The 26612-nt window shown below is 58.7% G+C and overlaps 1 protein-coding gene across 7 annotated transcripts; it reads right to left on the minus strand.

Annotated features, from left to right (window-relative positions):
* Window positions 1–97: 97 nt before the first annotated feature.
* Window positions 98–25190, minus strand: WIZ (WIZ zinc finger). Of its 7 annotated transcripts, XM_063111107.1 has the most exons (13): window positions 25113–25190; window positions 23757–24020; window positions 18796–18868; window positions 15029–17121; window positions 13469–13792; window positions 9269–9439; window positions 7870–8373; window positions 6403–6801; window positions 5253–5801; window positions 3631–4158; window positions 2994–3413; window positions 2531–2726; window positions 98–1563 (listed from the first exon to the last, which is right to left on the minus strand). In XM_063111107.1, the coding sequence occupies exons 2-13, from the start codon at window positions 23959–23961 to the stop codon at window positions 1401–1403; spliced, it is 5625 nt and encodes a 1874-aa protein (XP_062967177.1). In that variant the 5' UTR covers window positions 23962–24020; window positions 25113–25190; the 3' UTR covers window positions 98–1400. The 7 variants fall into 7 exon arrangements, with proteins under 7 accessions (XP_062967177.1, XP_062967180.1, XP_062967181.1 ...); XM_063111110.1 differs by lacking the exons at window positions 15029–17121; window positions 25113–25190 and having other exon boundaries at window positions 23757–23777; XM_063111111.1 differs by lacking the exons at window positions 9269–9439; window positions 15029–17121; window positions 25113–25190 and having other exon boundaries at window positions 23757–23777.
* Window positions 25191–26612: the final 1422 nt, after the last annotated feature.

The following is a 26612-nucleotide window of genomic DNA, read 5'->3' on the forward strand; positions in this document are numbered from 1 at the left end:
AAGTCACATGTCTTGAAGGCAGGCAAGTCCCAGCTTTCTGCACCCTCACTGGCCCCCTAAGTGCTCCCAGTATGTTTCTCCCTCCCCCACACCCTCACTGGACAGCTCCTGCTCTTGGAAAGCCTTTCTATCCTCAATTGCTTCTCGATCCTGGCTCCCTTCCCAGACCAGCGGCCCAGAGCCCTGGTTGCTCTGCTCACAGGAGCAACTTCGCCAGTCAGCCAGAGACCCCCACCAGCCATGGCACTGAGGGACAACAGCTGGGAACTTGGGCCCATCCCCAGCTGCATTTAGTTGGCGTGGCAGCCAACGGGAAAACCCAGGGCCTCCAGGTGGAGGAGGCCCTGATCCCAGCCCCGGCTGCCAGCCAATGCCAGCCTGTCCACTCGACAGAAAAACACACGCTGGCCGCCTGCCCCGGGGTGTTTCCAGAAAAGAAATTTAATCTAATTTACATACTTCTAGGTACATCAATAACCAAAATGTGGCCACTGAAAAAAGTTAAAAGGTCAATCAGCTCCCAGTTTCTAGCTGGCCCAGAATTGCAAAATAAAAAGATCCATGTTCCTTATTCTCTACACAAAACGCGTTTTTAAAAAAGTGAAAGGTCTAGGGAGCTATACATAGAAAGCAACAGTGAAAAGGGGGAGGGGGGAGGAGTGGGGGAGGAGACTCCCACCCGCAACCCCGCCCTCCCAGGCCCCGGAGCCCCCGAAGCTCTGGGGGACCTTGACATGGCAGGAGGCAGCTGTCAGCTCTGAGCTCTTCCCAGCTGGGAAGGCCCCTCTGGGGGGCAGCCAACAAGGATGTCCGTGGCGTTGTGGGCTCAGTGGGGGCTCCCAGGCCCCTGCGGGCCGCAGAGGGAGCATGGCTCCCCTGAGCAAGCACCGTGGCATGAAGTGGTCGTTCGACTCGGGAACTGGGGGGCTGGGACAGACCCCGGGTCTCACGAGGTGCGTGTGTGTGTTCACGTGTACGTGCGTGTGAGAGGATATTCATGGAGGCAAGAGGGAACCAGAAAAGGGGTCTTTGGGGTCTTTGCAAATGGCCATGGATGGCAGACATAGCCCTGCCTGGCTGCTAGAGTTGGGGGAGTTCTGTTCTCCCCTGTGACCAGATCATGACCAGAGACCAGAGACCTGGCTGCTGGCCCTGCTGGACCAGGTAGGCATGGGCTGAAGGAAGACACCCTATGGCCCCAGAGTCCTCAGCTGGGGAAAGGGCGGCTAGCTGGCTCCCGGCGCCCCGGCTGTAGTGTGCCCGGCCCCCAAGGGGTGCCGGTTTGAGGTTTTGGCTTGCTCCTTTGGAAACGGAAAAGAAAGAGGGAGAGGGAAGAGGACACAGAGGAGGAAGAGGAGGAGACAGAGGTGGCACAAAGGGGGATCTGGAATGCTTCTGTGTTAGAGAGCCTCTGCCGCCGCTGCTGTCTGTGCCTGTGGGGCTTGGGGCTCCTCAGTCGGGGGGTCTGCTTTGGAGAAATTCATCTCCAGAATGTGTCGCTGTAAGTGCCGCACCCACTCTTCCTGGATGGAGAGGGGGCCCTGGAATTCCACCTCACAGAACCTGCCCGGGGGAACAGAGAGAGAGAGGGAGTGGACACTGCCGTGAGAAGAGGCAGAAGCATAGCCTTGCTCATGTCCCTGAGCACACCTGCTGTTACTCAGTGTGGACAGAGAAAGCCCAGGGGTTGAAGGAAGGGGCCCAGAGTTAGATATCTCCCCATGGGCAGCCACCTTTACCCCTCATGGGGTCATGGTGGGGTCCCCTGGAAACCTCTTCCTCTATGTTCATGGAAGTCTTTAGTGCTGGGTAAGAGCCTTCTAGCTTCCCAAGCACCTCTACCATCTGACTGATGCATATGATCTGAGATGGTAGAAGGTGCAGAAAAGCAGATCCTACCCAAATTGCCAGGACCCCTCCTCCTCTTCCTGCCCCTGTGGCACCAAGCTAGGCCTACACAGGGCAGGGACCCAGAGCCTAAGCTCCATGGTCCTGGAGATTTGGGTTCGAATACTACTTCTGACTTGACTCGTGTAGCCTGAGGCAAGCCACCTGATGTCTCAGAGTCCTAGTATTTTTGTCTCTGATGGACGCCTGGACCTTGGTAAGAACTAAGACCTATTATTTTCTTAATCAAAACACAGTCAGTGCTTAACATGTGCAGGCAGAGTTTTGTTGCCTTATAAATATTAGACTCATTTAGTCCTCATAACAAATCTATTAGGTACGTCTGTTATCAACCCCATTTTACGGGTGGAGAAATTGGGGCACAGAGTAGGTAAGTCCTTGCCTGAGGTCCCTAAGCTGCTAAGTGTCAGAGCCCGGATTTAAATCCAGGTCTTGACAGCTACAATGCTCAGAGGCTCTGAGGCACTGCTGTCTGGGAGGAGCCCTTAGCCTGGGCCCTACCACATCCAAGGGCACCTTTGAGGTGACACCTCCCAACCCCCACCAGACCCTGTCCTGTCCCAAGGCTCCAGGTGGCTAAGGCCTAGCCGGGTGGTCTCCCTCCCTAGCCCAGGAAGTGTACCTGCATTTCAGGGTGTAGATGTTACCAACGAACTTGACAAGTGACGTCTGGGGGGGCCGAGGCACAAGGGAGGGGACTGGCCGGACCCGCGGTGGGGGTTGCCGCACCTCTTCCAGCTTCTGCTGCAGGTCATTGGCCTCCTCGCCTCCCCGGGCTGCAGAGGCATCAGGAGGGCGGGCTTGTCGGCGTTCAAATTCTAAGGTGGGGAGAGGAATGGGAGATGAGCAGGAAGGCCAGGGCCCTGGTGATGTTCCTGCTTTCAGCGAGCAAGGGGCAAATGCTGTGGGGACTTATAAGACAGGACAGCTGGTGACCAGATGTCACCTGGACCAGTGGGATGGTGGATGGAGGAGTGAATGGGTGAACAATTGGGGAAGTGAATGTACAGCAGAGAGTCCAGTGGGGTGGCCGGGTGGGCCCCAGCGGGTGCCCACCGCCCTCACGACCTCCTGCCAGCACTCACTGTTGATGTTCTGCCGCTGGTGCTCCTCGGCCTTCACAGTGCCTGGTGGGCTGGCTGCCAGAGGCCGCTCCCCACTGTCAGCTGCCCGGCTGGCCTCAGGCCCTGGTTCCCCCCCAGCACTGCGGCCAACCACAGCCAGGCCCCCAGGTGCCAGCCCCAGGGGCGGCCGCTTGTCACTGTCGCGGCCATGGCCAGCACTGCGGAACTTCTTGGTGAAAGGGCGGCCGCCCTGAATGTAGCTGCGGTAGGCGCCCACCTTCTGGGGCCGGTGCTTTATCCACTCACTCAGCGTCTCGATGGGTGAGCCATTCACACACCACTCTGTCACGCCAAACTGCCGCAGGTGTGCCCGTGCGTGGCTGGCCAGGGCCTTGCGGTTTTCAAAGTAAAGGCCACATAGCTCACAACAGGCCTCAGTAGCTGCGGGCAGAAGAGGTGCTGCTCAGCCACCACCAGTAGGGGGCATGCATACCTAGACCGCCCTACTGCAGCTGGGAGCCGATCCCACCTCCCATTATGGACCCAGCACGGGGGTGAGGGTCGGGGGGACTTGGCACCAGCGTGCACGCTCACAGCATTGCCCGACCCTGCAGGCCCTGGTGGATGCCCCCCCAGGACCCTGCTACCCGCTGCTTACAGGAGTGGGATGTCTTTTCATGGAGGGTCTTTGCCTTGAAGGGCAGTTCAGTCTGGATGTAGGTCTTGGCCTTAACCTCTGCTGGAAGGAGGCGGTCCTCCTGTAGGGGCCGCTTGGCTGCCACTGAGCCCAGGTAGCTAGTGGTCGAGGGCTTGGCTCCAGTGATGGGCGTCAGGCTGAGCTCTCGCGGTACCTGGGCCGGCCCAGCTCCTGGTTTGCCTGGCCGGCCAGCCAGGGGTGACAGCGGCAGTGGGGACTGCACAGGCCCAGGGGCCATTGTGGGGGGCCCATCCTCGGCCAAGGCGGGGGCCAGGTCTCCGGCCGGAGGCTCCTTCTTGATGAGACACGGCTTGGACTTCTTCTTGAGGATCTCCCGCAGTGTGTCAATGGGTGAGCCGTTGACGGACCACTCGGTCACGCCCATCTGCCGCAGGTGGGAACGTGCATGGCTGGAGAGGCCCTTGCGGTTCTCAAAGAACTCACCGCAGAACTCACAGCGGATGTCGCGCACCGGCTCTGCCCGGGACGCTGTATGGGGTCCAGGGTGGGGGGGAGGGGGAGAAGGAGGCAGTGGCTGCGGGCAAGAAGCCTCCAAGCTCAAGGCCCCATATCAGTGCCAGCTGCCTGGCTGCCCCTGTCCACAGCCCCCCACCAGACCCCAAGGCCCTGCTCCCTCATCTGGGCATCCAGAAGCCCTTATGTACATCCAGCCCTTCTGCTTGTTCTGTCACCTCAAATTCTAGCTGGGGTCACGATGTCTCCCCATGTGATGCTAGGTAAGCCACTTCCCCTCTCTGAGCCTCAGTTTCCCCCTCTGCAAAATGGAGATGAAAACTCCCACCTCCCAGGGTTAGTGGGAGGGCCTAAAATGGGGTGGGTGGGGGGTGGGAGTGCATTCAGAGCACGTGGCACAGAGCCAGCACCTGCGCTCTAAGGCAGATCCTGAGCCACCCTCGCCTGCTCAGCACACAGTAGGCACTCAAACAACCTGAGCAGAATGAATATAGCGATGCCGGGACCGGACAGCCAGAGACAGTGACATATAACTACTGCCTGCAGAGAGTCTTCTGTGACCAGGCACTGTGCTAAGTGCCTTATCCCACTTAATCCTTAAGAAAACCATAGAGAGATAGGATTATGCTCATCTCCACCTTCCAAAATAGGAAACTTGCCCAAGGTCACATACTGCTATATTGTGGAGGAACAGAAATCTTGACACAAACTTGACTCCAAACATCAAGTACTTAATTACCAGAAATGCCAGAAAGACACAGCTCAGACATCCCCAGCCAGTCCCTATATTCCTGCACATAGCAGACATCACTAATCAATCTCTGAAGTCTTTTTCCCTAGGATCTGGTTAGGAGCCACTACCAATCAACTGAAGATGACACAAGAGAGAATCTTTTTGTCATTGCTGAATGACACAATTCTGCCTCCCTTGTAGGAATAAAAGAGAATCAAGAAGCAGCTCAGCTGCAGGAGACTACATAGCAGAAACACACAGCTAGCCCTGTGTGGCTCTTGCATTTCAACCCTGGGCTCTGTGGTTACCCCCAAGCGGAGGCAGGGAGGAGATGCCTCCAGCTGTTTTCCCTGCCCTGCCACAGGGTCACACTTACACAGGTTCAGGGGTGTCATGTCTTCCCGCGGTGCCCCCCAGGGACCCTCAGATGGGTGTGGCTCCCCATGAAGGGCCCCCGGCAGCATCTCCCTCTTGATCTCCACCCGCATTTGTTCAGGCTTCAGCTTCTTGGGCAGGGAGGGTGCAGCCAGGGCCGAGAACATCTTCCGGGCCGTGGGAGGAGAGGCAGTTGGTGAGTGGCCCAGGGGGCTGCCTGGTGGCAGTGGCAACTTCTTGGTCAGGGGTGAGATGTGAAGGTCCGAGGGGCTGCGGGCTTCCAGTGAGCTGCCAGGACCTCCGCTGCCCACCACCTTGGCCAGGGCTTTTGGGCTAGGCCCTGGTGGGTTGGGGGGTCCACCTGGCCGAGACTGGGTCCGTCTCTTCAGGATCTCCCGAAGCGTGTCAATGGGTGAGCCATTGACGTACCACTCGGTCACACCCATTTGCCGCAAGTGGGAGCGTGCATGGCTGGACAGGCCTTTGCGGTTCTCGAAGAACTCACCGCAGAACTCACAGCGGATGTCTCGCGCTGGCTCTGGGCCTGAGGCTGTGGCAGGAGGAGAAAGGGGCAGTTAGCATTGTGGGCATCTCTAGCATGGTCACCTGCAGGAGTGTCCTGGTCGGCTGGGCGTGGGCAGCAGCATGCCCACAGGCTAGGGTGGTGGTGGAGGGCAGGTGCAAGCGAGGGAGATGAACAGTGGGGCGGGGGGGGGGGGGGGGGGGGGGCAGACACCCAGCAGGAGCAAGGGGAGGCTCCGGAGAGCGCAAGAGCCCTTGGTTCTGGCAGAGGAGGATGGAACTGGAACCAACTCTGTGGGTCCCAATAAGGCGGGGGGAGGGTGCAGGAGGGCAGAAAGCGGCAGCAGAGGTGCCACGTGCCGTCCACATGGGGGAAAGATATGGATGCCTTCCACACCAAAAGGCAGGGCCCCCCCCACCTTGGCCTTCTCAGGAAGGGTCACAGTTGCAGAGGTCAAAGGCCAAGAGAGAGGGCAGAGCAGCAAGATCTCTGGGTAGAACTGGCCCACTGCCAAAGGCCCTCGTCTACTCCCTGCACCAGCAGGAGGGAGAAGGGAGGGGGCTGCGACCCCCCCGGGAGGGGCTCCAGGGCCCGCAGGGAGGAGGGGGCGGCTGAAGCGAGAACCTACAGAGGTTGAGAGGAGACGGCTCCACATCAGAGGCCCAGAAAATGCCGGCGGCTGCGGCGGCCGAGAGGTCCTGCTTCCCCCAGGGGCTGGCCGTACCCGCGGCCTTCAGCTTGGCCTTCTTGGCCGGCGGTGGGGGGGGGAGCAAGGAGAGGGCCGCAGAGGCGGGAGGAGGCCGCCCCAGCTGGGCCAGGGCGCTGCGCTCGGGTGGGAGGCGGATCTGGACGCCGTCCCTCCTGATGAGCCCGTGGAGCACGTCTATGGGGGATCCCTTGGCGTCCGGGTCGCTGACGCCCAGGTGGCGCAGGTGGGCGCGCGCATGGCTGGACAGGCCCTTGCGGGTCTCAAACCAGGCACCACACAGCTGGCAGTCCAGCTCTCTGCCCCCGTCACTATCTAAAGCTGCGGAGACAAAACACAGGGGGGGGGTTCACGGCCGCCACCTTGGCCGGCCCTGGAGGACTGAGGCAGGAGTGTTTGGTGTGAATCTCAGCTGCCCAGGCAGTTCAGGGACCAACATTTGGGCCATAGATTTCTTCTGAGAGGTTTTAGAAAGCAGGACATTCTGTTCCCTGCCCAGCCCATTGGCATCAAGGTGAGTATGGAGAGCTTAAGGATGTGGGGTGGACGGGCAGTGACCTAATTCCAGTGGCAAAATCTGATGCTCCCAGGCCCTCTCCCCTGGGACCCCTGATATGGGAGCAACGTGGAGTAGGTGAGTGCAGAGCGCCAGACAGCCACAGGCCCTGCTCCTGGAAACACAGCAGACTCAGAGGAAGCAACTTCAAGGGGACATGAGGTGCCAACTGGGGTGCTCCACTGGGCAGGAGGCCAACCCTGGGGTCACCCCCAGACTCTAATGCCCACAAATGTTTGGGAAAGCCTGGTGTCCTGAGATGCCCTCGTTAAACCCGCTCACTCACTGCGCCTGGAAGGTTTCTTCCCAAGCCCTACTTGCCAAGCCCACAGGCAGCCCAGAAGGTGGGGATCCACTGCCCTCGCACAGACAGAGAGAGAGGTCTGCACAGGACGGCCAGGAAGACAGGAAGACAGGATCAACTACGGGCACCTCCTGTCAGGTGGATGACATGTCTACCAGCAGGACCCAAGATGCCCTGGACTCCCGCTGGGGAAGCCAGGCCCACAGAGCCCTAATTACCTTCGCTGCCCCCACTCTCAGGCCCAGAGAAGGCCAAGAGCTGCCCCTAAGAGGCAGGGATGACCTGGGCAGACTCAGCGGCTGCAGCCAGGCCTCCAGGAGAAGATCAACAAAGTAAAGTGGGAGACAGATGATCACGTGCTGGGCAGTGCAACAGGAGACACAGCACCTCAACCAACACTCTAACCCGGCCGACCCAGTACATGGGAGCTGCAGTCCCTGTTACCCCCACCCTGGGCCCTGCAGCCCGACCTGAGCCCTTGTCCCTCCCAGTGCCGGGACCTCCCTCGGCTCCTGGGACCCACACTCACTGAGGTTCAGGGGCCCCTCATCCTCAGACTGAGGCCACTGTGCCTTTGGGGAGGCTGGCCGGGGGCTCAGGGACAGCTGGGGGCTCTTGTCCTCAGGATTCTTGGGGGTAGGGGAGCCCCCCAGGGCCAGCGGTGCCTTCTTGAGGAGTGGAGAGCTGGGTGGGTGGGCCAGGCCCTTGGCCGAGAAGCTGGGGGGCGACTTGATGGCTTTGTTGACAGCAGGGGCATCCAGGGGCTTGGCCAGGGTGAGCAGGCTGGGCCGGGGGGCCCCAGCAACCACCTCCTTCAGCGAGCTGGACTTCTTAGCCAGGCCTGGGGGCAGCCCAAGGGGGGCATCAGGCAGGCCCTTCTGCTTCACGAGCTCGTACAAGAGGTCGATGGGCGCGCCGCTGCTCTCCGACTCCGCCACCCCCAGCTGCCGCAGGTGGGAGCGCGCGTGGCTTGACAGGCCCTTGCGGGTTTCAAAGCAGGCACCGCAGACCTCGCAGGTGGTCAGGCTCTGGGCTGGAGGGTGACACGGAGGCCAGGAGAGTAGACTGTAAAGCCCGTGGGCCCAGCTCTCCCGCTTCTCCTCTCCCTGGGGTCTTACTCAACCAGACTCCATGGAAGTGTTTTGCTTATGTCAACCCCCCTGATCCTGACAGTGACCCTAACGAGGTGGAGATTAGCCTGTCCAGTTTGGAAGAAGGAAACTGAGGCTCAGAGAAGGGAAGAGTTGTACCCAAGGGGATAGAGCAGGAGGCAGAGCCCTTCTGTGTTCCAGCCAGTGGGACACCTTTCAGATCTCTCACGCACCAGGGTGCCTCACAACAGGCTCACACAAACACTGACCTGCCAGCCACGTGCTTCACTGAGCTAAGTCCTAGCCACTCTCTGTGGCTCAATCAAAACCCAAACGCCAGAGTGGAGGCCCAGCCACAGTCCCTGTGATCTGCTGCACCCTCTTCTGCAGAGCCCTTATCCCTGCCTGTCTGCTTCTCTGCCTCTCTGTCCCCAGCTTCAGTGACCCCCCAAGGGCAAGGACAAGGCCATTTTGTTCTTGTCACATCCCTGGGGTCGAGCACAGTGCCCATCACTACTCAATAATGACCTTAGGATCCACAGGCATACAAATCGGTGTCATGTGAAAGATCACACAGCTGAGGGTAGAGTCGGCAAATGAACTGGGTCTGAGCCCTTGACTGCCAAACCCTCCCCCAGTGAGGGTACAGCTCAGGGTCATGCATGCTCAGGACTGCAGAAGCTCAAAGAAGACAGCTGGGTGTTTCCCTGATGCTTGAAGGGGTTGGAAAGAAAGCCATGTAACCTGGGGCCCCACATTAACCCTCACGCCTAACAGCTCCCCTGTGAGAGTGACCAGCCTGGCCAACACCCCCACCCTGATGCCTGGGCCACTCACCCTTGAGGTCCGGCAGCTCCTGTTTGCTGCCATGAGGAACCTCTGCAGCTACTTTGCTGCTCAGCCGACTGGCCACCTGCTCCAGGGCCCCAGACACAGGCAGGCTCTTCTTAGGGAGTGGGGGGGAGCCCAAGTCCATGGCCACCACTATGTTTTCCTCAGAACCCAGGCCTGCGGGGTTGAGGAGACAGGCTCAGCCCAGGCAAATTTTGAGCCGTCTACTCCCGGAAGGATCGAGAGGATGGCCGTTCCTCCTCATCCTTGATACCCGCTCTCAGTCGGGGAGGCAGCTCACCTTAGGAAAGTTCAGGCTCCACCCATCCCCCCAGCGCCAGTTCAGTGCAGGGATGTTGAGGCTGCCCACTGACAGTGGAGACTAGTGGCAGTTTCCAACCAGCAGAACATGGACAGGTCAGAGAACACAGTGCAAGTCTGAGCCAAGACTCCCATCCTAGGGGATCTCAGAGAAAACATCTCTCTGAGCAGAACTGGTGAGGGGGATCATCTGTCAGTCTCGGGAGGTGAGGGTTGGGGCAATCAGATGGGATATTCGACAAAAGAAAACAAGGGTCAGAAGGCCAGAGAGACAACACAGAAACAGAGAGCCAAAGACAGGGAGTTGGCTCCGTCGGACTTGTGAGGAATCTACCAGACAAGACAGCTGGGGCCAGCTCATCACAAGCTGAGCCGCAAGTGGGAGAAGGTGAAAGCCGGGAACCTGAACCAGCAGCGATCTGGCTGGGGACAGGAAGAGTGGGAACCACAGAACTTTGTGTGAAGTTCCTGAGGTATCTGTCAGGCTGGTAAGCTTCCCTGAGAGGTGTGTGGGGAAAGGGAATCATGTGTGGGTTTTCACGGTCTAATTTTCTAGAGAAAGGGGCCTGGGGGGGGGGGCTCTTTGAGCCCCAAGTTTAGAGTTTGGAAGACGGCCAGAGCTCTGAGAAGGAAGAAACTGTCAGATGGGGCCCTGGGGGCACTCGGTGAGATATAATGGGGCAGGGGGCCAGGCAGGTCCCCTACTCAGTTTGAATCTCATGGAGGCAAGGAGCAGGCAGGCCAGGAGACCGCTGGGGACCGGGACACCGGGACTTTGTCAAAGTCTCCAAGTAGAGTGGGCGCGTCTGTCAGATGGGACAAGGACCGTGGGGGTAGGGCCTAAGTGTGTTTCGGCGCCGCGGTGACCGGAACCGCGACTAGAACGCTCCTGGGGCTTCGAAGGGAGCAGGGGACATCTGTCAGATGAGGCGAGCGGCCCGAGGAGCGGCGGCGGGGTGTTTCCGAGGCCCGGGACCCTGCGAGCGGCGACAGGAGGCCCGGAGCCCACGTGACTGGGGGAGGGGGGTCCCGACGACCGGACGGCGGGCGTCTGGGTGGCGGCGACTAGACGGGCGGCCAGGACGTCGACCTTCCCCTCCCGCACCCTCCCGGCACGGGCTCTTACCGGGCGCGGGCGCGGGCCCGGGTCCAGGCCCGGGCCCCGGCCCCGGCTCCGGCTCGGCCTTGGGCCCATCCCGCGGCGGTGGCGGCGGCGGCGGCGGCGGCGGCGGCGGGGGTGGGGGCGGCGGCGGCGCGGGGAGGGCCGTGGGGCCCGGGCTCGGGGGTCCGGGCGGGGGCGCCCCTGCGGGCGCGCGCTCCCGGCCACCCCCCGCGCGCGGCCCCACCGCCGCCTTGCTCTCCGCTTTTGTCACTCGGCACTGGGCGGTGGAGGCGGCCATCTTGGCTCCGGCGCACGCGGGGCGGCCGCCCCAGGCGGGAGCAGCCGAGCGCAGAGCGCCGTCGCCGCCGAGCCCGCTGCGCCCCACCCTTCGGGGCGCGCCCAGGCTGGCCGGCCGAGCGCCGAGGGCCACAAGCGAAACGCGCGTCCAGGTCCCGCGGGCTGGCGGCTGCAGCCTTGGGGAACCGCCCGCGCTCCCCGACTCGCGGATGCATGCATGCACGCAGCGCGCCGAGCGGCCTCCAGCTGCTGCCCCCGCCCGGGCCCGGGACATCCTCACAGCTAGGACAGGAATCCTCCAGCCACACGCATCCACCTTAACAGCATCCCAACTCCTAGAGCCCCGACGGGCGGAGCTAGGACCTGCCCTGGGACCCTGCCCCATTCCCTTTCCTGGAGGTCTCTCCCTCCGGGTCGGGGATCCTGGAAGACACCTGGTCCCAACCACTAGGAGCCCCCCAACATCATCCTGGTATCCAGCTATCTCCCGATGTTGCTGTCCCCCAGTCCTAGGGAACCTCCAAACGGCCGGTACCACATTTCAAGCACCGCTCGTTTCTCACTCCCCAACGCCAAACCAGTTATCCCCAACTGTTCCTTGACAGCGTGGGTGGGGCCAGAGTGTGACCGTTGCCCCCCTCCCAGCCTGGCCCCCGCCCCCGCCGGTCCCCTTGGGGAGGCGGGAGAGGCTTCTAAGGACAGCCATGCAGGGCCAGTGCCCAGACCTATCCCTAATCTTGGACATCTTCACTCAAGGCAAGGCTTCCAGGATCTTCCTAACCACTCCCTAACCCCCCCAGCTCCAGTCCTTTCACTGTTCATTGAAAGCCTGGTCACAGCTCTCCCTTCCAAGGACAAGGCCAGGGAAGTGCCAAATTCCTCACACTCCAGTGGCTTGGTCACACTGAGCACATGCTCCTATCCTTGGAGTGCCAGGTAAGGGGTATGAACCTGACATGCAGGCCTCTGCCAAGATGACAGAGAAGGGAGGAGGCAGGACCAGAACCTACAAACTGCCTCTTGCACCCCTAGCCATCCTCAGAGCCAGCCTCGCCTCCCAGCCACCCCTGAGATACTAAAAAACCAAGCCAAGCATGTGAACTAAAGACCTAGGGGTCAGCCTTCAGCAGAGGCAAGAAGCCTGAGGTCACATCCCCACTCAGCTTATCCCTAAGGCATGATCTTAACCAGCCACTATCTTCTCTGTGCCTCAGTCTCTCCTCCACGTATAAGGAAGGGAGGCGGCTTAGACAGCCCCACCCTTCCCTTTGCAGATTCCCAGGTGCCCTTCAGCGGGCTTGCAGATGAGTCCAGCTAAGCCCAGAGTACAGATCTAGGTACGACCCTAGAAGCTGCAGGTAGGAGAAACATAGAAGGAAGCCCCAGCCCAAAGCAGCCCCAGGATAATTCCCCGTTTAGACACCCCTCGTTCCTCAATACCCGCTACTCCTCACAGCTGAGTTCTCTGTCTTGTTAAGGCTCCTGCAAAGTCAGGCTTTACAAGGCTGGGTCCTTCACTTCTCCCCTCCCTCTGTGGTGCCCAGCCTTGGGTTTGTTCACCAAATATTATGCTGGATTTCCCAAGCAATCCTCTACTGAAGACACCACCAGCTCAAACGTCCAGCTTTGCCACTGTGTGGCTTCGGCAAAGCAGATGACCCACAGTTTCCTTATCTGTAAAATGGGAACACACCATTCTTATTCCCACAGACTTGTTTTGAGGCTTAAATGAGATGATACAGATTGAAACGATAGCACATAGCTAGTGCTCAATTATGGGAGGGGTTTATCAGTGCTGCCGGACAAAGCAGGCATTGGTTGAAAATCTAGACTCTAGATCTGCACTGTCCAATACGATCGCCACTAGCCTTATACGAGCCACATGTCAAGTGCTCAACAGCCACACGTGGCCTGTAGTAACCCTATAGAACAGCAGGGATATCTAGAAAATATTTCCATCATCTCAGAAAGCTCGATCTTGACAGTGCTGCTCAAAATAGAAGATGTCATTAAGAGCAAGAAATCTGGAAAATGACTGCCTGGTTTCCAACTCCCAGCTACACCCTTCCAGCTGTGTGACCTCGGGCAAGTTAATTAAGTTCTCTGTGCCTCAGTCTCCTCATCTGTAAAATGGGGATAACAACCACCTCATAGGGTTGTTGTGAGGATGTAAATGAGTTCGTGTTTCTAAATTCTTAGAACAATGTCTGGCTCCTAGTAAGAGCTCAATAAGCATTTGTTAAAATCACTGTCAGGAAGGGCAGGAAGAAACTAGATTCAGAATGAGCCCTGGCCAGCCCCTAAGGTGAAACAGAAATGACTCCTAAGGGGCAGGGTACTTGTGAGAAGAGTTGTCAACATACTTCGTAAAGTGACTTGAAACACTTCCAGGAAAGCAGAGTGGCTGCCCTCTATTGCCACTCCTCCATCCCTCTGGGCCCCTGGGAAGGGTCAGGGCTCCAGCCCAGCCTGCCCCCTCCCCTTACCATCTCCGTAGGCCGGCCCAGGGTCCTCAGCCCAGGTGGGTGGGAAGGGCACTGTGAGAGGTAAGCGGGGCCGGCGGGAGGTCAGGAAGCTGCCAGGTGGCCCCCCAGGCTCGCGGCCCAGGGGGCTGGGGGGCCGTTCAGCGGCTGAGGTGGCCAGCAGCTCCTGCAGGATGTTGATGGGTGAGACCGTGAGCTCCCAGTTGGTGATGCCGAAGTCACGCAAGTGGGCCCGGGCGTGGCTGGAGAGGCCGGCCCGTGTGTCGAAGCCGGCCCCGCAGAAGTCACAGCGCATCAGGCTGAAGGTGCCTGGGTCGAAGTTCGCCACTGTGGAGAGAGGACATGGACTGCCTGGGCTGGAGATGGAGCGACTTCCCAGTCTCAAGCCCTCCCAGATCCCAGGGCTTCTCGCCCTCTGCAGATGGACTGCCTTCCTTCCAATTTGCCAAACCTTTTGTTCCTGCCTGCTGCCTGCCCCTTGGCTCTCAGCTTATGGGACCCCTGCCCCCCACCACTACAGGAAGCCTGACTCCCAATTCTCCCCTTGCACATCTGGCAGCATCAGGGGCCTTTCCCTCAGAAGCACTTCTCTAGTTGCAGATTTGCAATCAGTTGGGTGAATATTCAGTGAACACCTTTCTCATATCTTTTTTTTTTTTTTTTTTGGTGGCTGATCAGTACGGGGATCAAACCCTAGACCTTGGCGTTATCGACACCATGTTCTAACCACCTGAGCTAACTGGCCAGCCCTTCTCATGTCTGTTTTTGCTCACCACCACCCCATTGCTGTAAATTAAATATTTGTTTGATGAAGAAATGGACAAATGGACATGACACCCTCCTCTGGGGGCTTTCTCTGAGCCCTCAAAGTGGAGTCCCACATCTCTGAGCTTCCCCAGCCTCATGGTCCTCCAACTTTCCCCATCATAGCCCCATCATCCCATGTCATAACTGACTGGTTTCCTGGCTGTCCACTCCTTGCCCCTCACCCCCAACACATACATATTCTCTCTCTCTCTTTCTCACTCAGACACCATACCAGCACCTCCCCAGTGGGCTCCATGTCTCCCAACATCAGAACCACTCAGGGCACTCCTGTTGGAGACAGACCTCCAGAATCAGAACCTTGTTGCATGCGAATCTGCAGACCTCATAGGCAGCCCCAGGGAGTTCTGAAGGCTGCCAGGGGTCCAACCACTGCTGGACTAGGCCATGAACTCCAAGAGAACAAGAACTGCTGTTTTGTTCACTACTGTGCCCCCAAGTGCCCAGAACAGAGGGGATTCTGCTCAATACATATTTGTCAAATGAAGTTCTCTACCTGGGCTGACTCCTATGCCCATACTCCTTCCTCCAGCTCCTACTGTAATGGCCAGGGCATTGGGGCATCCCCACACTTCCATCTTGGCTCCCAGGTCTCTAAGGAGGAGAGGCCCAAATTTCACCCTGCTTGGTGCTAAGGGAGGGTTTAGAGTCAGGGTGGATTGTTTTAGAATTTGGCTGCCCAGCTGTGTGTCTCCCAGACCTTGGAGGGAGGTGGGTGCCGAAGAGAAACCACCCTACCTTTTTTCTTCTTCTTCTGGAAGGAGAACCTGCGCTCGATGGCCTTCACCTCCTCAGCAGAGATGAAATGCCGCACATTGTAGCTGACGCCCACACGGTTCAGGTGGCCCCGCACGTGGTTGGCCAAGCCGATACCATTGTGGAAGCGATCTGGGCAGTAGGGGCATTTCCGCTCCTCGTGCTTCAGTGCCATGGCCGGGTCCCCATCCAGGAGTGTGTCCAGGAGCAGGAAGTCCAGGGGGTGGGCACCCCCCAGCCCCAGCTCCTCCGGCTGCAGCCTCGGGGGTACCCTGGCCGCCGCTGCCATGACCTGTGGCCCAAGTTTCGCCACCAGCACTATGGGCACCATCCCTTGGAGCTGCTGCTGCTGTGCCTGTGAGGCCTTGGTGGCCTGCAGGGCTTCTCGAAAAGTCCGCTTCAGCTCTAGGGCCGGCTGTGGGATGAGGCTGGGGGCAGCTGGGAGTGGAAAGATCCCATTTTCAGGGGAAAAATCCATTTCAGAGGTCAGTGCTACATCCACGTCATTGTCATCGTCCTCCTCTTCGCTCCAAGGGCGCCTCTGGTCCCCCAGGGCCTGCGGGTGGACGATGCTTTTGTTTCTGCTGAGCTGTAAGGAGTACGGGGCGGAGGCTAGTGGTGAGGGAAAGGCCAGCCTTCCGAGAGGCCTCTGGCCCGAGCCATGCGGGAGTGGCTTTGATGGGGGGAAATCCCTCATGCCCAGCTGCTGGCAGCCTGGGCCAAAGGCTAGGCCAGGGTTGTATCCAGCAGGGTTCTCCTGCCACGTGGGGGCCAAGAGTGGCTCAGCTTTGCCAAAGTAATCCACAGCGGTGTCAGGGAAGCAGGCGTAGGCATCCTGGCTGGTGCCCGGCTGGCTGGCTGGGTCTTCCTCGAAAGCCTCACCATCTTCCTCCCAGTGGGGATGGGCATGCACAAGTCTCACGTGCTCCCTGAGCAGGCTCTCGCTGGGTGCGGGGAAGCCACAGAAGAGGCAGGCACTGAGGCCCGAGGCGGCTCCGTAGGGCTGATAGATGAGGGTGCTGGCATCAGGGCCTGGGCTGCCAGCCCCACTGCCGCCCCCAAAAGGCTCCTTGACTGGCTGGCCCAGTGGCTCACGCACATGCAGCTTGGCATGCTGCATGAAGGCTCGGGAGGAATTGGTGCCAAAGACACACTCAGGGCACTGCAGCCGTGCCTCCCGGCCCTCGTCACCTGGAACTTGCTTCAGCTTCTGAATCTCCTCAATGATCTTCTTCCTGGAGGCCTGGTGCAGCTGCCGGTGCTGCTCGAGGGCAGCAGGGTCAGCGAAGGCCCAGCCACACTCGCTGCAGGCCAGTGGGGCCAAGTCAGCGGGTGGCTCCTGGCCTGGGGCTCGGCGGTGCTGGCTCATGTGCTCCAGGAGGTGCTCTTTCTGCTTGAAGTAGATGCTGCACTCGATGCACGGGAACACGGCCGGCTCTTCGTCCTCGTCCTCGTCCGGGCTGGCCACCCCTTCAGCCACCTCATCCAGCAGCTCACACAGGTAGGGCCTGGTCCGGATGGGGGACAGAAGTGGCTGCAGCCGCTCCACAGACGCCTCTGAGTTCACTGTCCAGGTCTGCGTGGCCACTTCTGAGGCTGACATGGGCAGGACCCACTCAGATGGCTGGGCCAGCCCCTCGAGGTCCTCTGGGTCCTCCCGGGCATCCATTACTGCCATGTCCAATGTCTTAGGGGGGTCTTCCACCGGCAAGAACACCCTCCTGAAGGAGGGCGGAGGCAGGTCCATGTGCAGCCCTGTGTCCTGGGGGGGGACCTGCTCATCCTCATCTCCGAGCCAGGCGAACCTGCGGCGGCCCCGGGGGGCCTTCTCCAAGAGCTTGGGTTCACCCTGGTGGTGCAGGAACCTTCTAGAGCCCTCAAGCTCAGCATGGGGTTTCATGGCTCTCACAATGACTGAGTCCTTGAACCTTGGCTCAGATAGGATGCCCTCCCTGGCCTCCTGGACTATGGGGTGCTCCCACAGCCCCTGGCCATCAGGGGGGCCAGGGAAGTGGCCCAGGAGATGGGGTGGTGGGGAGCCTGGCCGGAAATCCAGGCTGCCTCCATCCCAGCAGCTGCAAGGAAGTGCCAATGGGGATAGGTTAGCCATGGGCCTCAGTGTCCCTTTCTAGTGTGGTGTTGGAAATCTTCCCAGGCCGTTTGAGGCAGGTCTCAGAGATACAGCGTGAGGGTGACCTCAGAGGAGCCAGGAGTATGGGGGTGGAGTGGGGAGGTGGGAGGAGTCCACATGGACCCTTCCAGAGCTGTTGGGTCAAAAGCCAGGTTCAACTCTCAGGATGCACCTGTTCATACAGCCCAGCTCCAATGCATCAGGGGGAATGTGTGGAGACCACACTTGGAGCTACATGGGGATGGGGCCACCTCTAAGGAGTGTCCCCAAGTCTGGTGGCACAGTCAACTCTCATCTCTCCCCCAGGAGGACCCATGGCTCTGATCTGTGCTCCAGGCTGCTTCTGTCTTAGTCCTCCCCAAACTGGGGTGACTTAGTTAATTTAGTTTCATCTTTCCCCCAATTTAGTGAAAGCTAACTTTGTGGCAGAACAGTCAGAAGGACGCACCTTTTCTCTGCATCTCCCCTCCTGGAGGGGCAGAGTCAGGAGCGATTAAAGGTCTCCACTCAGCCTCTGGCCCTAATGACCCTGGACTTCTCAGGTGGAGGGTGGAGATGGGGTGGGGCTCTAGAGGCAAGGCAGCCTCTCTGGGCCTCAGTTTTCCAATTCTAAAAATGGGGACATTTGCCAGGATCCAGGAACCTCCTCATCCTTATACAATGTTTAAGGAGCTTTCTCACAGGCGCAATCAATGAAAACTTCACCCATGGCAGGTGCTTATTTAAATGCTCACAACCACAACCTTTCAAATGGGAATCTTGATCCCACGAAACATAGGGTAAAGATTACACAACTCGATGCTGGAGAAATGCTTTGCTTCACCTGATACCTGGCTCCTGGTAAGCCCATGACCAATGTGGGTGCTTGTCATGACTGTTCCTGATTGATACTCGCTTCATTTTCAAGATCCTGCCTCTATGAGGGAGTATTGATCATACTCATGGAACAGATGAGGAAACGGGTTCCATCCAGATGTTGAGCGGAGACCACAGGGTCACCTCTCTAAGCCCCATCAGTGAAATGCACTACTAATTGGACCATCCTCCAGGGCTGAGGCAAAGATTCAGTGGGGTAAACACGTGCTGAGAGCCTAGCACATAGCAGCTATTACTAATTGTGAGTTTATTAGTCCCGATAAGATTGTTATTACATATTGGCACCTGCCATGCTGTTTAATAAAGTATAGTGTCTATCAGCATTGCTGTGGATTCCTGCTCTTGCCCAATGCCCCTTGGATCCTCAAGGCAAATTCATGAGATGCATCTTATGGACTCCATTTTGCAGATGAGAAAACTGAAGCTAAGAGAGGCCTAGTGTCATTCTAAAGGTCACCTGGCAGAGAGACAGGACTCCAAAGGTCTGACCTCCAGGCTCTTGCCCCTCTGGCTCTGCTCCTGGCAGGGATAATGAGAGTTGACTGCCTGTGTTCATCCCAGACCTCCCCCCACCCCCAGCACACACCCAGGGGCTTGCCTGCCGGGAGCTGCCGCCTCCTCCTGCCTGGCCTCCTGATTCCCTCCTGTTCCCTTCTCCTTCCCCAAGGGGCTTCTCTTGGGCCTAGGCACATCCTGCTTGCCCCCCTGCCCTCCCTAAGGTCAGGGCCAGCATGGCACTCACCAGCTGCTGATCCGATGGGTGGCGGAGGTGGCACGGGGGAGGGCTTCGCTGAGGCCGGGATGGGGCTGCCCGTCTGCAACAGAGAGGGGAGACCCTGAGGGGCTGGGGTCCCCCTGGCTGGGGCTCTCCGCACCCCAGCTCCAGGAGCCCTGCCGGGCACCTTGGAAGGGCCCTGTTGGCTCCCAAACCCTCTCCCTGAGAGGCCTTTGGCCTCTGCATTCCTGAGCCCTGAAAGGGGTTTCTCTGGAGGAGTCCCTTTAGCTCTCCTGGGGGACCCCAGGGGCCTGCTGCCTTCCAAGACTCCTCTCTTTTCCCCCACCAGGGGCAGCTGGGGCAATTTTTTAAAAACTCACACCCTGGTTAAAAAAAAAAAAAACTCACCTGGCTTTTCATTATACCTACAATAAAAGCCAGATTTTACAAGGCCCTATGAGATCGGACCTCTACTGACCTCTCCAACCTCACCTCCCTCTCTTGGCCCCTCACTGCCTCCACCCTGACTGCATGGGCCTCTTCTTGAAGTCTCATGCCCACCTAAGTCTTTGCAGGGCCTTTGTACTTGCTACTTTCTTTGCCCAGAGCACCCTTCCCTGGCCACATACTCAAGTGAGCCCCTATGATTTCCTCTCTCAGTACCTGTTTCATGTCTTCCTTAGCACTCCCTGAAGTTGCCTGGCTCTTTCTCTAGACGACTGCTTGTCTAGGTCCCTTGCTAGCAGGGACTTTGTCAGCCTCATTCACTGCAGCATCCCAGTGCCCGGCATTCAGCAAGTGCTCAACAAATACTTGCCAGCTAGCTTCCAGGCCTAAGTCATAGAATGGGATCCCCTCCCGGGTACCCCCTCCCCCAACACAGATAGAGCCAACTCTCCATTATCTGCCTGTGGAGCCAGTGCCTGGAGTGAATACAGGAATCCTGGCCTGCGTGTCTCCTGCCCGCCACGCTTGCCTGACGAGGGTGAGCATGCCAATCGGGGAGCAGGCCAATTGCCTCAGCCAAGGTTAACACGCTGGGGGAACTTGTGCCCCGTCCAGAGCCCAACAGATGCAATTGCTGGATTAGCCTCAGTTTGAGGATGGTCCAGAATCATGGCCAAGGCTGGGGCTAATTTTGTTTCCAATCCCCCACCATCCAATTTACCCAGGAAATTGAGAGCTGACTGTCAGGAGTCAAGGAATGAAAACTGGGGATGGGAGGTGGTTAGAAAGGTGTGGTTGCTGCCTGATGGTCTTTCTGCTGAGCTTGACAAAAGGCCTGTGACTGTTGCCTGGCCGCTGGAAGGTGAGGATCAGGGTGGGTGTATGAAAATTTGCACTGTCTAGATAGAGCAGTTTCTCAACCTTGGCACTACTGACATTTGGAGCCGGATCATTCTCTATGGTGGGGGCTGTCCTGGGCATTGTAGGGTGTTGAGCAGCGTCCCTGGCCTCGACCCACCAGATGCCAGTCCCTCCACACCCCATGGTCATGACAACCAAAAATGTTTCCAGGCATTACAAAAGTGTCCCCTGGGGCACAGAACTGCACCCATTTGAGAACTGATGGAGAGCAGGCCATGCTTGAGTGCAAGGGCTGGTATTAGGGTGGGGTGTTGGAGGAAGCAGGAGAGTTGGGGAAGTAAGGCCTGAACCAGCCAAGGGAGTGAGACCTCAGGAAACAGGGTCTCTCGAGAACACTCGAGTCAGAGATGCAAACTTCTCAGGAGAGAGCAACTGGTTCGCTGGTGACCAGCTCTAGCACAGCCTAGAGGTTTGGGTTGGAGGGACCCCAGCCTCCTGCTTCTGAGATTCTGGAAGCCCGAGCTCTCGAGATTCTGGGCACCCCAGATTTGATGATTCTGCAGTTGCTGTTGTCTAAGAATTCCACGAGCCAGGGGGCCTCATTGGCCTCTTTGTCTGAGCAGCTCCAGCGAGGCTCCTATTTTTAGTGGCAGCGACTTCAGAGGAAGCAGGCCAATCTGGGACCTGTCCATGTCCAAGATACCTTGGGGGTGAGGGGTTTGCCTCCACAGCCAATGGGGATCCAAAGTCCCTATGGTTCAGACGAAGTGACCGGGACACAGCCTTTACCTGGGGTTCCTGAGAGGGTCTGTAAATGGTGGCAGCAAGGGGTGTTCGTGAGCCTTGAACCCAAAGCCTGGCAACCTGATAGAATGGCCAAGAACCTAGACTTTGGAGCCAGATGGATCTGAGTTCAAGACCTGAAGGGCCTGACTTTTCTGCTCCGAGCCTCTGTTTTCTCCTCTGTACGATGCGGACAGACACTGATCCAGTCTTGCAGGACCAGCAATGGGTACCAATGAGATCACAGTAAATGTTCGATCCAGAGAAGTGGCGGTGGAGGGAGAGAAGGGTGGTGAGAGCCTTGGGGAGGTCATGGCTGGCTCAGTGTCATCCCAGAGCGGACGCTGGAGGCTGGTTCTAGGAGCCTCAGGCCCCCTAATTCCATGTTCTGATTTCCTCCCCAGCCTGGGCCCCCCCAAGGGCAGAAATGATGTGTGGTTTGTCCCTGGGTCCCCTGTCCCCAACACAATGGCAGGCACGCACCAGACTCTTTATCGATCCATGCAGAATATCTCAGCCCCACTGAGCCTTTGCTGCACCTGGAAGGCCCAACCAGAGACGCATCTCAGGCAGGGGCTGCAGGGAGGTGTGGGGGTTCCAGGCCAGCAGCCATAATGGAGGACAGAGGAAACACTGGACACGTCCGTGTCCAAGCAGAGAACTTTGGAGGTGGCTGCTTCACAGTGTCCTTGGGGGGCTCCAGGGGCTGAGTGGGGATAAGGGAGGGCCCCGGCTTTGGGGTGTAATGGCAGCCCCGGAGGCCGTTCCTATTTATAGGCATCACAAGACTCCTAGGGCAGGTGCCCGCATCAGGGAAGGGAGGGGGTCGAGCAGGATGATTGGGCAACAGGAGAGACGCGGTGTCCTAAGCCCAGGTCCTGCTCCAACCTCCAGGCCATGACCCCACTCCAAGTCAAGCCACCCCTGCCCCTGCCCCCCTATACTCAGGGAAACTGTTAAGGGTGGGCCTGGCCCCCCTCAACAGCCACATCCCCCTCCTCCCCAGGATGTAAAACAGGTGCATGCAGGAGACCCTGGCTGATTCTGCATGGGGATTAAGGCCACACCTACCTAGCTTCCCCGTCTCTCCAGACCTGCCAGATAAAGAAGAAATGACCAATCCCTTGGAACCAGACCTAGAGAGGACCCTGGGGACCTCAGAGGCTGTACAGTTGGACTCCCATAAAGTTGAGGTTCTGGCCCTGCCCTGGCCAGCTGTGCAACCTGGGATAAGGTCCTGCCTCTCTCTGAGCCTGAGTTTGGTGGAAGAGAATGCTAAGGTGCTCTGAGTGCTGATACTCTGGTGTTGGGCTAACCCTTTGCCCTCAGGGGTCTCACCTGGCCATCCCCCTGCCTGACACCTGCAGGTGCCACCAGTTACCTCCAAGTCTTTGCATGTGCAGAGCCCCCTGCCTAGACACCCCTTGTCCCTTTTGTCTGACTCACTGTCTCTCATCCTCCTTCCTTCACTTTCTCCAGGACTCCTGGACACCACCCAGGTCCAGGTGCTTTCCCATCACAGCCCCTGTGACTGTGTCATAACATCTGGCGGCATGTCTGTTTCCCCTGCCCCAGATGATGGGGTCCATGACAGCAGGGGACGGTGTGTACTTGGTCACCGCTGTGCCCCAGTGCCTGGCTCCAGAAGGTGGTTATAAATATCTGAGCATCATGAGTGTGCTGAAGTGGTGGGCAGCGGCAGGTCAAGGATCCACAAGGATGCAACATGGTGGTTGAGGGCTACTGCCTGGCTGTGTAACCCTGGGCAACCTCACCCCTCGGGGTCTCAGTTTCCCCATCTCTAATATGGGATAATAATAACTGAGGCTACCCCACAGGGTTCTTCTGAGAATGACATTAGAAGATTACACAAGGGCTTGGCATGTAGAAAATCCCTGATGAGGTGCTTGGAGGTTCCTGGAAACCAAAGCCTTTGGGGCAGGCTGAGGAGATGAAGGGAGAGGTCTGATGCATCCGACCCCTATCCCCAGCCAAGCGAGGCTCCTGCCTGGTCCTTGAGCATGCCAGGTCCCTTCCCACCACAGGGCCTTTGCACTCACAGTCCCCATGCCTGGCATGCCCTTCCCACCATTTATTTCATGTTCCATTCAAATGCCACCCTCTCAGGCAGGCTTTCCCAGGTACCCCAGGCACAATCCTGGCATTCTGTTTAATACCTTCACAGCATCTGTCACTACCTGCTCTTATGATATTCCTTTCCTTGCTTGTCTGTCTCCCCTATTAGAATGTCAGCCCCTTGAAGGCAGGAACTCTTGCCTCTTTTTTTTATAGCTGTATTCTCAGCACCCAGAACAGAGCCTGGCACATATTAGGTGCTCGGTATTTAATGACTGAATAACAAATCTTAAGGTGGGGACAGTGTGAGATACCCTTTTGCTGGGTAAACTGAGGCATGAAGGGGTGGCAAGCATCCCTGACTACCCAGTCTCACGCTAGCCACTAGAGGGCCCCAACTGTTTTGGCCCATGGATCAGTAGCAGGACTCACCAAGATAGCAAGAAGGAGCTGGGATAGACTGATGGAAGTGGGGGACTGATACACCTGGGGGACAAGTGGGCTGAGGCAGGGAGCTCAGGGTGTTGAGATGGTTATATCTGGACCCAATTAATGTGCTAAGAGGTGAGAGCCAGGCTGACCTGAGCAGGTCCCAGCTCCTTGCTACCCACTGGGGGGCCTTCGTCCTGTCACTGGCTCCCAGGGCCTTTGTTTTCACAAATGTAAAATGAGAAACTAAGCAGAGTACAGAAGAGAAGGTTCTGGAGCCAAGCAGAATCAGAATCCTAGCTCAGCCCCTGCTGGGCTGGGTGACTTTGCTCTTTCTGAGCCTTGGAGACCAGGGTAGATGCTCCCTTGGGCCCACAGGCCCACCCTCTTACCAGAAATGCCACCTCTGCCATCCAGAATGTCTCGGGGGCCCTCCTTGGTGACAGGCAAGTAACGGGTGGACCGGAAGATGCTACCTTCCCCCTCGGCAGCCTCGGCCCCACCCTCGATGTCCTCTCTTGGTGCTGGGCCGGGAAGTCTCTCTGGGCCTCGAGGACGATCTGGGGCAGCCAGGCCACCTGCCAGGGGCCCCTCCATGGATGTTCTGTGCTTGGCTCCACTCAGCTGCTGGGCTGGCTCAACAGGACATTGTGGGTCTGGAGGCAGAGAGAGAAAGGTGCTTAGGGGAGGTAGGAAAGGGACCCTGCCTCAGTTTCCCCTCTCTCAAAACCCCAGTCCTCACCCACACACATGCTATCCCGTTGGTCCCTACCCTCTGCATACCTCAGTCTCCCCATCGATAACTACTCTCTTCACACAGGTCCTGCCCTGCCTCAGTTTACTGCACTTTTTATACATGCACGCTTAGACACCTAGTTTCCTGCCATCATTAATCCCATCACTTCTCCCAGATGCCTGCCTTCACTCACGCACAGCTGCACTTTCCCCAGCTGTGCCCCCACTTCCAGCACATGCACCTCCTATGGCTCAGCTTCAGTCCCAACCACTTCAGCACTCCTGTCCTATGCAGGTCTGTACGTGGTCTCCAGCCGCCCCCCACCCCCACCCCCATCACTACCCCTTCACCTTTCTCACTCTGGCTGCCCATATCAATTAGTCCTGCACTTTTCCCACACTCCAATCCTTCCCCCACACAGGATCTTAGGGTTCCCCAGCATTAACCCCTTTACCCCCACACACTGCCTCAAGTGACCCCAGCATTAACCCTTTTGCTTCTGCCAACATTCTCTCTCATGCATACCCAGCTCGGGTTCCTCCATCACCCCGCCCCCCACGACCAAGATTGCTCTAGTCCACAGGCGAAAGGGAACCATGGGGCACCTGGTCCAGAAATGAGGACCCTGGGGAGGGAGAGTGTTCTCTCCACCTATAAATACCTTCAAGGTAACGACGAAAAGTGAAGGGCAGGAATGAGGCGCCCTCCCCAGGGAGATGGTGGGGAGGACGGGCCCAGGCAACTGGGGCGGGGCCGGGGCTCCAGGCCTGGTTGCAGGCGCTGCCCTCGGGGCCCTGAGGACTCCCAGGGGGCCTGTCCGTGGGCTGGCAGTCTTGGAGGGGGTCTCTGCCTAGGCCCAGAAGAAGCACCTGCGGGTGCCCACCGATTGGGCACTGCCCACGGGGAACCGGCGGGACCGCAACTTCGGAGCACTTTGGCAGCGTGGGGAGAGGGCTCCCGCCCGGACTCCCCCCAGGGTCACAGAGGTTGGGGCTGCGCTGCGCCTGCTCACCCTTCGGGGGACCAGAGTCCTGGAGATGCGTCCTCCGCCCGTGCACCTCGGGGCGGGAGACCCCGCGGGACGCGCCGAGGTAGGGGGGACACCTGCCCCAACACCCCCGCCCCTCCCCCCACCTGCGCGGCCCCGCCCCCAGACAGGCCCCGCCCCTGTAGGCCCCGCCCCGCCCCCCGCCCCGGGGGGTCCCGCCTGGCTCGGCCCGGCCCGGGCCTCCCCCTCTCCGCTCCGACTCCGCCCCGCCCGCGGGCTCCCCAGGCCGGGCCGGGCCTCACCGGGGAGGCGGCGCCGCCGGCTGGGTGCCGGGGCTTGGAGCTTCCCTCCTCGGTGTGGCCGTCGCTGCCGCTACCGCCGCTGCCGCTCCCGGTGCCTGTGCCGCGGCCTCCGCAGCCGCCGCCGCCTCCACCGCTCGGGGGACATTGTCCCTTTAAATCGCTCCCCCCGCCGCCCCGCCCCCCCGGCGCGTCGCCGTGACCTCAGCGCGACAGCCCCGCCGCGCCGCCATGATGGGGAGGTCCGGAGCGCCCCCTGCACCGCCCCAGGGGGGACGGCCAGCGGGCGCGCCGCCATGTTGGGAGTGGCCAAGTGGGTCACCCTTAAAGAGCCCGCGCGGCCCGAGAGGCCAGGGACAGGCTCTGTTACCATAACAACACCCCTGTCCTCCCGCCCTCAATGGCTCCTCATCACCCCACCGATTCTTCCAATGCTAGGCTTGCTAATAGCACTAGAGTGCAAAGGGGACAGAGAAGTTCCTTCATAGGTCATTGATAGGTCATGGAGGACTCCATCCAGCCAGTCCTCAGGCTCCAGTCCCCTGCTCCAAATTAGCTCACGAACGGTGAGCTTTCAACCACAAGCTCACTCCCTCCTTCCCCGTCATCCACACTGGACTTCAGCACCTCTGTGACCCTAGAGCTATCCTGGTCCCCAATGCTAACCCTCCCTTCACCCAGCCCCCAGGATCACAGCTTCCAGGACGACCCTATCATGGGCCTGTTGCCTTTTCCCATCCACATATCCAACCACCCATCTATCTCCCCACCTCTTCATCCACATACTCAAACCAACCACTTATCTCCCCATCCGATTAACTAGTCACGTCTCCATCCACTCCTGTAACCACCTATTCATCCGGCCAAACACCCACTCAAACCACCCATCCACTTCCCATCTACCCACTACTCAACCAACATCGGATCCAGTTAGCCAGATATCCACCCACCCGAGCACCCACACAACCCACCCTTCCACCACCCAAGCAAATATCTACTTATCCATATAACCATGCAAGTTCCCAACCATCCCTACACACATCCTTCCACCCAGCCACCAGAACATCCATCCACCAATTGCATGTTTGTGTTTGTCCTCTCCACTACAGTGTGAGCTCCATGATGACAGGGGTCCTGTCTGTCTAGTTCATCACTGTTTCCCTACTGCCCAGCTCAGAGTCTCAGAAGACCTCAACAAATGTACATATAATATATATAATCATTT

The sequence above is a fragment of the Cynocephalus volans genome, chromosome 10 (genome assembly GCF_027409185.1).
Source record: "Cynocephalus volans isolate mCynVol1 chromosome 10, mCynVol1.pri, whole genome shotgun sequence".
Lineage (NCBI taxonomy): Eukaryota > Metazoa > Chordata > Mammalia > Dermoptera > Cynocephalidae > Cynocephalus > Cynocephalus volans.

Coding starts and splice junctions, on each gene's coding strand:
- WIZ (XM_063111107.1), bottom strand. CDS start 23,961: ATGGAGGGGCCCCTGGCAGGTGGCCTGGCTGCCCCAGATCGTCCTCGA. Junction 13,793..15,028: donor CCAGAAGAAGAAGAAAAAAG/GTAGGGTGGTTT, acceptor CTCTCTCCACAG/TGGCGAACTTCGACCCAGGC. Junction 3,414..3,630: donor TGAAAAGACATCCCACTCCT/GTAAGCAGCGGG, acceptor TTCTGCCCGCAG/CTACTGAGGCCTGTTGTGAG.